We start from the raw sequence: 13,184 nt of genomic DNA, 5'->3' as shown, positions 1-13,184 counted from the left end.
TGTATTTAGGAGCATACGTTTAATACTTGGATGTTGGGTTTATTTATCATAGGACGACTAAAGTATATAACTTAAAACATAGTTATAAGTTTATAACTTATAAACAATTATTCGTAATAATTATCATGATACGCGTATCTACTACCTAAATATAATATTGTGATAATGAAATTTGTGATTAAAGTTTTTGGAAATTCCAATAACATTTATAATTCTTACATCAAAAATATACATTTCTCCAAGTAAATGATTAAAATATATTGTATTAATAAATTATATTATATTTTTATTTGTATTTATACTTATGGGATATACCGATATATGCAGTATAACCTATAGTTATAATATTTATTATTTATATTTATGATACTATTATGTTACATACATATTCAAATTAAAAATCATAATATAATATCTACATTGTATTAACATTGGATATTGATTTTTATTTACATCATTAGAATTCATAATGAATGGTATACGTGATGTATACCTACATGAACATTTCGTAGATATACACAATACACACTCATTTAGTATTATAAGTAAATAAATAATTGTTATTACTCTTAAGATTTTTGATTATATATTATTAAAAATAATGAATTCAATGCATTAAAAATGTTACTATTTTAGGTGTTAACTACTCCTAGTAATTCTAGTGGAACATTGAATCCTGAAGCACACGAATTCAAGTACAAGTCATTGCCTGAAAACGATGAATCAAATAAAAAAAATTCGGAAAACGACAAAAAGACTAAAGGTATTTAAAAAATAAAAAGAACAATGAAAATTATTTTATCTTTATACTCATGTAGACTTATAGTATTTGTATTATACACGGATTTATGTGTTATACCTATATGTACTAATATATTATGCTAATACAACATTATACAACGTATATAAATATTGTATTATTATTAGGGAAATAATTAATTACAACAGTATTGAAAAAAAAAATAAATAATCTTACATATGTATAAAAATACATTTGATTCGTGTAACATTTAATATTTTAAATATTTCATTTGTGGTCTGTGAAAATGTAAAAGTTTGATAATGATTCATTGCTGCATTGCTGCTATAATATACTTTCGAAGTGAACGTAGTATCGAGCTGAAGAATAGTATCGACATTATTGAATGCGTAAATTATTTGATTCGAAAAATTCCATATCGAACACAATGTTTAGAAAAATAATCCCGAGGAAAACTTTCACCCTAAAAAATGTGATAGCAAATTACGTATGCGTGGGAGACTATTGCGACGCTACGTTCTCGTCGGAAACCAAAATTGTGATACGATAAGCCGCGACTAAAACCGTGTTATTTTTGATAATAATTGGTTAACGAGTACACGATTACGAACCTAAATAACGACCAAAGTAATATAGTAGTTTAATTGTTTTATATTATAAAGAAATTCTTTAACAAGTAACACAGGCTAAATGTTAATAGAGTGAACACATTTGCACGCATTATAATATGCAAATTTGTTACAATTTATTGTTTTTTTACTCGGGTGCCGGGGTGCATAACAATAAAACATTAGGTGTACATTAGGACCATATACTCGTAGGATAATAACTAATAAGCAATATATATTATATTTCTAATGGAACTATATAAATAATACATAACTATATTATATTATATAGTCATATAGGTATAGCTGGTATAGGTCTAAGTTATAAAGTCCAATTGTATGATTTTGAAGTACTTTTATAAATGTTAAAAAAAACGTATTAGATACATTTACCTACACCATAATAACATATAACTAGCGGGTAGTGATTCGATAACGACATTGATCGGGAAAAACTCTGATGATATATTACCCATTTCATAAAATACATATCCATAGTACTTACGCAAACGCAAGTAATACCTGTCATCATTATCATGAATCATATTTCGAACATGGAAATAACTAATAAGAGGTGGGTAAAGTCTTTTAAAAGTTATTATATAATATTATCTACCTAGAATTTATAGTTTATATATAACCACTCCTCTTTATAAATAGAACGTGTTTACAATTTGTACATCATAATTTATGTGTGAATGTTCAAGGTATTATAAATTTATAACTGCATTCTGCATGCTCTGTAACTCTAAGGAGTCTATTTACACATTAAATCCGCTAGAATGGCGCTTCTTTTCTCAAAAAATTCAATATAAATAAATTAAAATTTTTGTTTTCAAAAAATAGCTTTGGAAATAAATTGTACTGAATAGGTTATAGTCTAGTTTATAATCCTTGTCCTAGTAAAAATGTAATTTAAATTTTCGTCAATAAATATTTTTATAAAAATTTAATAAATTTTGAATTTTAATAAATTGTAATATTATTATTGCTTTTAAAATTATTTTTTATTTTATCGACAAGGGTCCAAGTTTTTGTATTAAACACCTACCAATGATAAGTCTGCGTCAAGCTATGGTTTACATATAACATTTTTATAATACTCTTATACTTCTCCACTTAATGTAACTTGTTTAATAATAATTTCTTATCTAATGAAGTATTGAGTAATACAATAAAAGAAAATTAAGTGGAAAGTTTTAAAAGGGAAACAAACGTCTTCTTGGCCGTCCATCATCATTGGACGAGTGTTACACCGCATACAATCATATCATGTTCAGAGTGATTCCGAGATCTGTATGAATTTTTATACTTTTGTTTTTGAGTAACAATTAATGTCGACAATTTGTTTAGCAGATAATGCATACAAAATAGATCATAATATAATTGCATATAAATGTATGTATTACGGATAACAACATATTTGAAAAATTATGTATTGTTAATTTTATATTGGTCATATACTTTCTTGCAACAATTTCATTTCAAATCAATTAGAAAGTACTTAATAATCCACAAGTGATAAGCGATCGGACGTCGTATTCTTTAATAGTTTAATGTTTTATTGTAGCGGTAACCACCTGGGGTATGCGAGATTATTTCGAGGGTACGTGAAAAAAATAGATTAATGGTGGAAAATGTTGAACTTGTTTCTTTAAAACGATTCGTTTCGAAAATATTCAACATATTATGTTATTAAAAATGAAAATTTGTATCACAAATTAAAACTTAACCGTCAAATTAGGTATCTAATAGTTATGGAGTATAGAATGTAACCACGAATGTTTTGTTATTTTTTATTTAAATATTTTAAACGTAGTTATGCGAAAAAGTTAAAAAATTATAATGAGGGGTAAAATCTAGCAAAACATTAAACTTAGGGGTACGTAACGAAAAAAAAGTTAGGAACCGCAGTTTTATTGTATCGCCCCAGAGTCTGGAAGCATAGAACAAAAGCAACAGTCAAATTTAACGAAACGTTTTAATAGCAAAAAAAAAAAAAAAAAAATGCCTTAAACTTGTGTAAATGTATATTTACTTTTAATGACTCAAAATTATATTTAACTTAAACGTTTCACCAATAAAACATTCAGTTTTCGTGATACCTATCAAAAAAATGATAACAAAAAAACAGTATACGTAATATTTTGTACGAGGACAAATTTTTGATTATTATTAATCCTCAAAAAAATCTAAAAAGCACACGGGTAGGCGTATAATATATTAATGTGTGAATGGTTTTTGATGCGTTAATACATATTTGTTTTGAGCTCTTTTTTTTGTGCACTCTAACTCAAAGTTTATGACGATGAGCTACGGGTGTTGGCCGACGGGTTGTGAATTTTGTAATAATATAGATCGAGACGACCGCGTGTAATCAATACGACGGCGGCTGCCGTGCCTAATAATAACTAATAAGTAATGATTCCTTATCCGTGCGAGGTGCAAATCAGCGGTAACCGGTCGCCAACGCCGTCTCGCGTCTGCAGTGGCCAGCGTCTACCGATTATTATTTAAACAACGAGGTGTGATCGAACTATTTGACGGTCAAATCCTTCGGTTAGGTTACGTTGTTACGTAACACATACACTCGTACACACATTACTCATTATATAATTATTATAGTAATAATTTAATGGTAATAATAATGTGATAGTACGGGTAAGCGAGCGACGCGTGCGCAGAATCGAACTAAATCCGAACCTTTGCGGTAATGCCATATTGTTTATGTTATGATGATGGGTAGTGCACTAGTGCTGTGCTCCACGACTTATTGCTCCCGGCACCGGCACCCCACCGCGCGAAATGTGGCGTGAGCAGCTGTTCTGGCAGCGAATGGCGAACGAGTGATAATGAAACTTGTGTTATGATAATATTAATAATATTAATGATAACAGACATCGCCGCCCGCGTCCACACAACAATATGCTTGTCGTGTGTTTACTATATTATTATAGTCGCGGAAAAAGGACGGGACTACGGTAGTCACACAGATGTCGCCACCGTCTGCGTTTTATCTTCCATGACCGCCGTGAACTCTGTGGCATGTGTTCGTGTTGTCGTCCATTTTGCAATGCTATAATTTTTCTATCGTCCGCGCACGAATGATATCCCACTAAAATACGTTGCGTCTCGAGTGGCGCCGTCCGGTTGTTGTTTTCTCTCACATCGCTGTCCCGTCCGGGTTTCTCTCCGTTCGGCGACGGTGTGCATCCTTCGTCCGCGCGGTGATCGATTTTTCAACGCACGCGTTTTCGGGACGGACGACTCCGACTAAGTTATACCGAGTACCGGACTACGACGACCACATATCATACAGACGTACAGCCATCACCGGGTGCACGTCGACGCGAGCTGTAAGTAGTAAATACTAATCAGTCGGATACGAATAGCAAATGATCAAGAGAGTAATGAGACATGAAAAATCTTCTGTCCGGTACGGTTTAATATAAGTATGTTTGGACTCTCGTGATAGTGGACGTGTGCGTTTGAGCGAGCGCGCGCGCGTGCGAATGAGTGTATGTGTATGTGTGTGTGTGTACGTACGTTTGTGCCACCGCCGCCGTCATCAACTGTCTAGTCATATAAGGCTACTCAGTGGAATTTGGCGTGCGTGCACATGGTTTTCTTCTTCAGCAGTAGACGAATGCTGGTGTACGGAAAATAAAATATCTTATCAAACTGCTGTCGCCCACAGCACTACGGTTAAAATATGTGTGCCGTGGCCCGTAGCTAAGAAAAAACCTCGCTGTCGTGGCCGTGTCAAAAATTACGCACCCGCATATTTCGTTTAAAATTCAATTCGAGTTTCTGTCAATCATTAATTCCGTTCGTCGTCGACTGTTTCGGTTTGTTTTTCTTCAAATGTTGCTGCGTAAGAAGGCGGCCGAAACAGCAGGTAAGCGTCCGGCGACCGCGACCGCGTTTGCAGTTATACCGTAATTGTAGTAGATCAGATATTCTCGGGGTCGTGTCCGTTTTATACCTGATCTGTGAGCGTGTCTCTCCCCACACGTACACTTGTGTGACACGACACAGAGAATCCTCGTACAAGAGTCCAAACGGTAATTTTTTTTTTTATAAATTCTGTCTGTGTGTGTATGTGTGTGTATGTATAATCAAATCGGTCGCCATTGGCATTCGATAGGTTCGGTGTGATAGGCGTACACTATATTACTACTGGCGTGTGTATAGGTTAACCCGTCGAGAAGTCGTATTCGGCTGGCTGATAACCTACAAATATATATGTGTGTGCACTGCACTGTGCACCACACCGAAGGTTTTTTTCGATTGCGATTTTTACTCTCGTCCGTCGGTTCCAGTCCGTCGCCCTTTATACGGGTTTTTATTTTTTAAACTTATATTACGTATATTTATAACTGTGCTATCTACCCATACTAGTGTATCATCGTGTAAGGAGTTTGCACCGTTTTAATGTAGGTAGATTGTACATATTATTATTACTATTATTATTGCTATTGCCACCACACTTACTGTGCTGACGTTATTATAGACAATCTCCGAATATAATTTATTTTTTTCATTCTATTCGACCCCTGTTTGCTGGTAGATTATTTGGAGATTAATTGGATGATTATTCTTTATTTTAGGTTTGACTAGTAAATTTACTGTTATCTGGTTAAATCTCTGATTATGTTACTTTTCATACAAAAAGTTTGTTTTTTATTTGGTCCACGCCCCTTAAAATCTTGAGTTTTGTATTTGTTCATTTTCTAGATGATTGACTTTTATAAATTCTTGTCTTACACCTTTAGACAGCAGTTGTGTACATATTTATGTAAAGTGTGTTATCTGCGATATTGATGTTATACCTGCCAATTTTCATTACCTATAAATTTGTTTTTATTGAGGTATTACTTAGTATTTTGGCATGATTTAATGTTATCCATCACTATGTACCAGTGTATTGTTTATGATAATACTGGATAAGATAATAACCAATAATTATTCAAAAATATAAAACTGCATATTTTCTTTGAATAATATAGTTGTCTCCATTAACAGTTAATTTTATTATACAAAGAATATAAACTTTAATATGAGTTATTACTTATGTCAAGTGCATTTTTTAGCAGTATAATTGCTATTTGATGAAAGGGCTCCATTTGATTATGTAAAAATACTTAATATCAATGATAATATACTTAGGGACAATTCATCAAAATAATATGTTATGAATACATTACATGAGGTACCGAATGGTCTTATTTGAAAATGCTGATAATACATATTTTGTTTAAACTTCAATCCAAATATTTACTTGAAAATTTAATATTATCTACTAAAATTGACTAATTGAAGCTCTAACATTGACACTTTATTGTATTTTATTCAAATATTGGAAATAAGACGTTATTTACAGCTAAATTGAAAATCAATAGATATAATTTTTAGTAATATATTACAATACTATTATAATTTTAGTTAAATTTATATTTTCAATTAAACTTTTATTATTCCAAGCAGTTAACATTTTTAGAAAACGAATGTTCATCTTATATACTTAGCCTCCACATGAATCGCTTTTATGTATGTATTTATGATAATACCTTTATGTAACTTTTATACAATAACTTAAATTATTTAAATTAGGCTTAAAAAATCCAATACTGTATTGCCTATACAATTACAAATTAAGGCATTTTAATTTTTTCTAGTTAATTCATGTATTATATAGTACATATTATATTTTGTTATTATTTGATTATCAGACTTCAGAAATTGTTGTACACCTATATTTAAATATTTCTATGTAAACTTTGAATATCGTTTTACAGATAAATACATTTTTTTTAAAATTGCCACAATTTCAAATTTATCCATTTTTGTTAATCTAGATTTTTCAATTAAATGTAAGTAGAATTTTAGGATCATGTATTATATTGATATTGAATTGGATAGCGGTAACTTATTTTAAAAATCTAAAGTAAAACAATGATAAGATTACAAAGTTTACCTTATTGAAAAAGTTTTAATTTGTATTTTCAATTAGCTTTTTATGTTGCTATTTCCAAAAAAAATTGTGATTTCAATAAAATGTAATTTTGTTGTTGGTACATAACTTTGTTTTTACTTTAATACAAAATTATGTACTAAATTATTTGATAATTTCATTAAAAAAAAAAATAATTTTGTTATAACGTTATATATTTTATGTGTGGCTAATAAATCATCTTTACAGGATATATGTATATGAATGGAGACGTAGGAAAAATTTCAATTGGGACACATTACAGTCCCTCTGAACCACTGACTGTTTCAACTGCCACGAACACTTCTTACAGGTAAATTTAAAATGTTACAATTTTAGAAATATTTTTAATAGGATGTCAGCATATTATTTATATACTCTTTCTAGTCCACCATCCATATTGTTGACTAAATGCTACCAAACAAAATTATTTTTCTTTATGATACCTATAGTAAAATGACTTACTACAAAATATATAGAAATTAATAAGGGTTAAACTTATTCATTAATCTAAATATTATCTCAAACAAATTTAATATTTATTTAAATAAAAAAAAATTTAAGTCTACTTAGTGTAAAGTCAAATAATAACAAATTATCAAACCTGTTAAAATGTTATTTTATGGTATTAAAAAAAAAAAAAAAAAAAAAAAAAAAAATGATTTTATGTAAATCTTTTTTGTCTATATTGCATGTGAATTTGAGAGAAAATAATTATTGCACTGACATCCGATTTATAGAACTACTAGTAATTTAAATGCACATTATTAGAACCTACTGATTTAAAAAACATTGTTCATTATGGTGTCGAAATGTTGCTAAAGTAATTTATAATCTTATAGCAAATATTTATGTAAACATATTTATTTTGTGTTTATACTTGTGTAAGTGACAAAACATTTTTAATTTATGAAATTTTTAGTATTCATATTAGTTATTTTACAGTTATATTATTACAGAGGCTGTAATATTATAGATTTTGTATTTCAATAAATTTCATTTAGAATAATTAGTTAGTGGTAAATAAATTGTATTCAACATATAAATCTAAATTCAAAATTTGTTTTTTATATATAAAAAGTTCGAGATATTTCTGCATGAAAAATTATAAAGTGTTTCTTATTTTTATTTTATATTTTGTGGAAATTATAGCCAAACATGTTACCTACCAGTATAAATCTGAATGAACATTTATTATTCATAAGTTATTAAAAAAAAATAATTATATTTTTATACTTAAAGCTTCTTTATTTATTACTGTTTTTCAGTAATAATATTTAAGTTTATAAATACTATTTATTAATTTAGAGCAACATTTTTCAAGGTACCTATATTAAGTTTTTTTTTTCATAATTTTGTTTCAATACACATTATTAAAACCTTATTAAATTAAACTATTTTTATTATAACGTCAAATGAATACTGTAATATAATTATAATTCTCAAATTAGTTTGGGACTATATCTACAATACTTAATATTTTTAAATTCCAAGTCATTTTTTTTTTTTTTCATTAAATTCTTTTAAATGTTTGTAGTTGACAAGCATTGATATACATTTCTCCATAAATTAAATACTTAAATAAATTTACTATTAATAATATTATATCTTGGCAGTATAAATGAAGTTAAATTAAGTAGGTACTGAATATTTTATTTTTTTATTGTAGTAGTTTAAAAATGAAAAAAAGCAATAGGTTGAAAAATGTTTATTGTTTATTTCTTTTAAATTAATGTTAATTTTTCATAATATGTTGAACAAAATATTTTACTTTTTACAAATCTTTGGATCTAAATTAACTGGACATTTTGAATAACCCTTATCTTTTTCTTACTATAATTAATTTTAATTTTAGGAATACCTTTTCAGTTAATTAGAATAAATAATGCACATAATTAGAGCCTAATGATTTATAAAAAATGTTCATTATGGTGTCGAAATGTTGCTAAAGTATTAAATGACCTTATACAAATTTTTATATAAATATATTTATTTTACGTTTATACTTTGTATAAGTGACAAATTATTGTATTAGCTTATTAATATTTTTAGTATTTATAATTAATTATCAGAATAATAAATTTAATAGTTATGTGTATAAATTAGTTTCATTTAATTCAAATTATACAAATAATAAACTTAATTCTAGTCTAAACTTGAATTTTTGCTTGTTTAGAGTAATGTGATTTTCTTGCAACTATATATTTTTTTCCATTGTTAAGTTTTGAGTGAAATCAACAATTTTGAGTTTTCATAAATATCAGTAAATATCTTAATAAATGTCGTTGCTTCGTTAGAATACTTTTCCTAGTTACCTATATTATAGCAATACAAATCTTATACATTTAATAGTTACTTAGTTCTCAAATTAAATTTTACATTGATTACTTGATAAAAGTACAACCCATATTAATCTTAATGATAACGATTGTAAGTATACAAATGTTTATTTACCAATTACTTTATATTACTGACCATATTCATAATAATTTGTAATTTTAAAATGTGTTTACAAAATTTATTAAGATGTCATATGTAAAACTTCATATAATTATGACAAATTAAGTAGATACTTCCCCTTTAATTATTCATCATATATTGTAATTTATTTTGTGTCACATTAGATATATAGTGTTCGGTGGCCAATTTCCATTTGGTATAGTTAGGTACCATATTTATCTTCAGATTAGCTGAAGTGATATTACCAGCTCTATAATTATGTCAAATAGTTGACTGAGTATAAGATTGCGTATAATAATATTGTTACTATAAAAAATATGAGTTAAAATTAAAATTTAGATTATTTTGATTTAAGGTTTACATATTTTTATTACGATAATTAATAACTTAATTAGATTACTTATTTGTTTTATTATTGAACCATCAATATCGATTTACTAACAAATTATTATAAATATGTATTAAGAATTAATATATTTAATTTTAAATGTAAAAGAAAGTTATGTGAATTTTTAAAAAGTCTTGGAGGTTAATTGGATGTTAAATAAATAATTCTTATTTATGTATTAGACTTAATAAGATAAAATAACATGAATTAATATATAATTGAGTTTTTTTTTATTATGTTTTTAATGTTACAAAATGTATGCATTCGGAAATTGATACAATAAATTAAAAAAATTGCAAATTTATTTCAGTGGAAAATTTTGTAACAGATATATAATTATTTTATACTCCCTACCTCAATGGAACACATATGTGGCGATTGATTGAAATAATTTTTATGCTGTGTATTCTCAAACAAGATAATCGTCATATAGCAAAGGAATTGCATGTATTGTATGTTGTTTCATTTAAATGCACAATCTCTGTGTTCTCTCGTTGCACAGAGTATAGTAGACTTAAGTACTTATATTCTCAATTTTTAGACAATTGGTTATAACTGAATATATGAAAAATATTTTTAAATTATATTGTATAGTTTGATAAAAAAAGAAAAAACACATTAGTTGTAATTATAATATTCTAATTTATATAAATATTTATTATTTATATTTATTCTCAATTATCCTTTAAATGTTTTTGTTTATCCTTAATTAAAATATATGATGTTAAAAATTATTTTTAGTTCCATAAATGGAAGTTATGAAGTGTCAGCAACGGATAGTAGAAGTGGTACAGTAATTTTAACTGGAAAAAATAGCACAATGGTTAACGCTGAGACTTCTACTGAAAATATGCCATCGCAATCAGTAGAACAACTCAAACAACTTCTATCAAATCAGTTAGAATATTATTTTTCAAGGTAAAATTATAATTTTCAGTTATAAATCTATATTTATTATTATTTTTTACATTTAAAAAAAAATTATCACTTTAATAATGTATTGAATAGAGAAAATTTGGCAAATGATGCGTACTTATTGTCACAAATGGACAATGACCAATATGTTCCAATATGGACAGTTGCCAATTTTAATCAAGTAAAAAAATTGACTAAAGACATAAAGCTGATTACTGAAGTACTGAGAGGTAAATTTTGTTATTAATATTTTTACATGTTTAATAATTGAAAATCTTCAATTAGAGTCGCCAAATGTACAAGTTGATGATGAAGGATTAAAAGTCCGCCCAAATCACAAACGTTGTATTGTCATATTGCGGGAAATTCCTCAAACTACTCCAATTGAAGACATTAAGGTTTGTTAAAATATCAAATTGATTAACTTATTCATTAATCAATTGTTATTATATATATACTTTAGATTAGGAGTTTTTAATTCTTGGTCTGTTATAAATCTTCCATAGTATGAAAATATTGTTATATTTTTAACTTTTCCAATAAATTTAAATTCATTAATTCACTATCCTTTATTTTATTGAAATAAAGTTGTAACAAAATTTAAAACTGTGTGTCAATTACTAAATTACTTATGGTTACTATTCATAAAATTAACTTATAAATTAAGTTTAATAATTTTGTTTTGCTAGTGCTGAAGCCCTATTGATCAAATAAAAGTGAAAGGGACTCTTGGATCCATGTTGGAAAAGTTCCTTTAAAAATGAAATTCTTCGCTTTATTTTTTTTTTTTTTAATAAGAATTTTTTCTTTATCTTACAAAAATTATTACCTTTTTATAGAAATATTCTTAAGTATTTATTCTAAAAAATTATTTAAGTTTGGGAGCTCATAATCGTTAATATTCTGCCTAATTATAGATGTTACGTAATTAGTTATAACTAAATTCCATATAGAATGTTAATAGTTTAAAAAGTTTTTAATTTTTCATTACTTTTGCACATCATTAAAACTCATAGTATTTCTAAAAAAAATTTTTTAACAGGGATTATTTGCTGGTGAATCATGTCCTAAAATGATATCATGCGAGTTTGCTCATAATAATTCATGGTACATTACTTTTGAAAATGATGAAGATGCACAAAGAGCATTTTTGTATCTTCGTGAAGAGGTTAAAGAATTTCAGGTTTGTAAATATTTATTAGTTAGAATAAGGATTATATTATTATTTAACATTAATAAATACACGCATAGGAATGATTTTCAATATTAAATTTATAATAATAATAAGAACATTTATTATAAAATAACTTAATAAATTACTAACTAATAAAATCATAAAAAAGTATTAATGTTGTGGAAAATTATTTAATTTATTGTTATTATGCTAACTAATAAATAGTATTTCTGAAACGTTTTCATTAACTGTTTAATAATTAACATAAATGATTGTAGTTAAATTACTGGTATTCGTTATTTATCATATTTTCATGAATTTTAGCAATTGTTTATAACATGCGCTACCAACTAATGTATTATTTTGAATTTGAATTATAAAATGCCCAAGTATAAAGAAATTCAATTTATAATTAAAATTAAAATAACTTAATGCTTATGATGATAATTTATCACATTTTAATGATTTTAAGTGATTGATATTACATGCACTACCAACTGAAGCAATATTTTTATGAAGTAATATTTATAGGTTATAAAAGGGTTCTAGTCTATTAAACTTTCTTTATGTTGTACTTAAATGTTCTACACCTAGATAATTTACTTATGACTATAATTAATCTTGTTTAATGATCTTTAATGATAATTCAATACTTGCACTACCAACTGAAGTATTTTATTGAATTTAATTTTGTTTTTTTAAATTGTCAGGTATTAAAAAATTGTTTATACAATTTTAATTAAAATAATTCAATTCTTATGATGATAATTTATCACACATAATGATTTTTAGTGATTGTTTATTACATGCACTACCAACTGAAGTATTTTGAATTATTTTTTTTTATAATTTTGAAAATTGTCAGGGTATTTAAAAAATTACATTTA

At 26.7% G+C, this 13,184-nt stretch overlaps 1 protein-coding gene and 1 non-coding gene across 9 annotated transcripts in view; both read left to right on the top strand.

Annotated features, from left to right (window-relative positions):
• Positions 1-13,184, top strand: part of LOC112594952 (la-related protein 4) — a 32,417-nt gene that overhangs the window by 12,736 nt on the left and 6,497 nt on the right. For 5 of the 8 annotated variants that reach the window (XM_025339982.1, XM_025339983.1, XM_025339981.1 and 2 more), the window contains exons 2-7: positions 637-763; positions 7,571-7,673; positions 10,950-11,126; positions 11,217-11,353; positions 11,409-11,521; positions 12,166-12,306. In XM_025339982.1, the coding sequence (XP_025195767.1) occupies positions 637-763; positions 7,571-7,673; positions 10,950-11,126; positions 11,217-11,353; positions 11,409-11,521; positions 12,166-12,306 (798 nt within the window). Of the gene's footprint in view, positions 1-636; positions 764-4,364; positions 4,725-4,788; positions 5,267-5,624; positions 5,805-7,570; positions 7,674-10,949; positions 11,127-11,216; positions 11,354-11,408; positions 11,522-12,165; positions 12,307-13,184 lie in introns of those variants that run through there. The other 3 variants (XM_025339987.1, XM_025339986.1, XM_025339989.1) reach the window with 3 other exon arrangements.
• Positions 12,728-12,804, top strand: LOC112595080. The gene has a single exon (XR_003114688.1). It is a non-coding gene; the product is annotated as a small nucleolar RNA Z195/SNORD33/SNORD32 family (small nucleolar RNA).

The sequence above is a fragment of the Melanaphis sacchari genome, unplaced genomic scaffold (assembly GCF_002803265.2).
Source record: "Melanaphis sacchari strain LSU unplaced genomic scaffold, SCAv2.0 Contig24_pilon_pilon, whole genome shotgun sequence".
NCBI lineage: Eukaryota > Metazoa > Arthropoda > Insecta > Hemiptera > Aphididae > Melanaphis > Melanaphis sacchari.
This window is presented reverse-complemented; position numbering and strand designations above follow the sequence as displayed.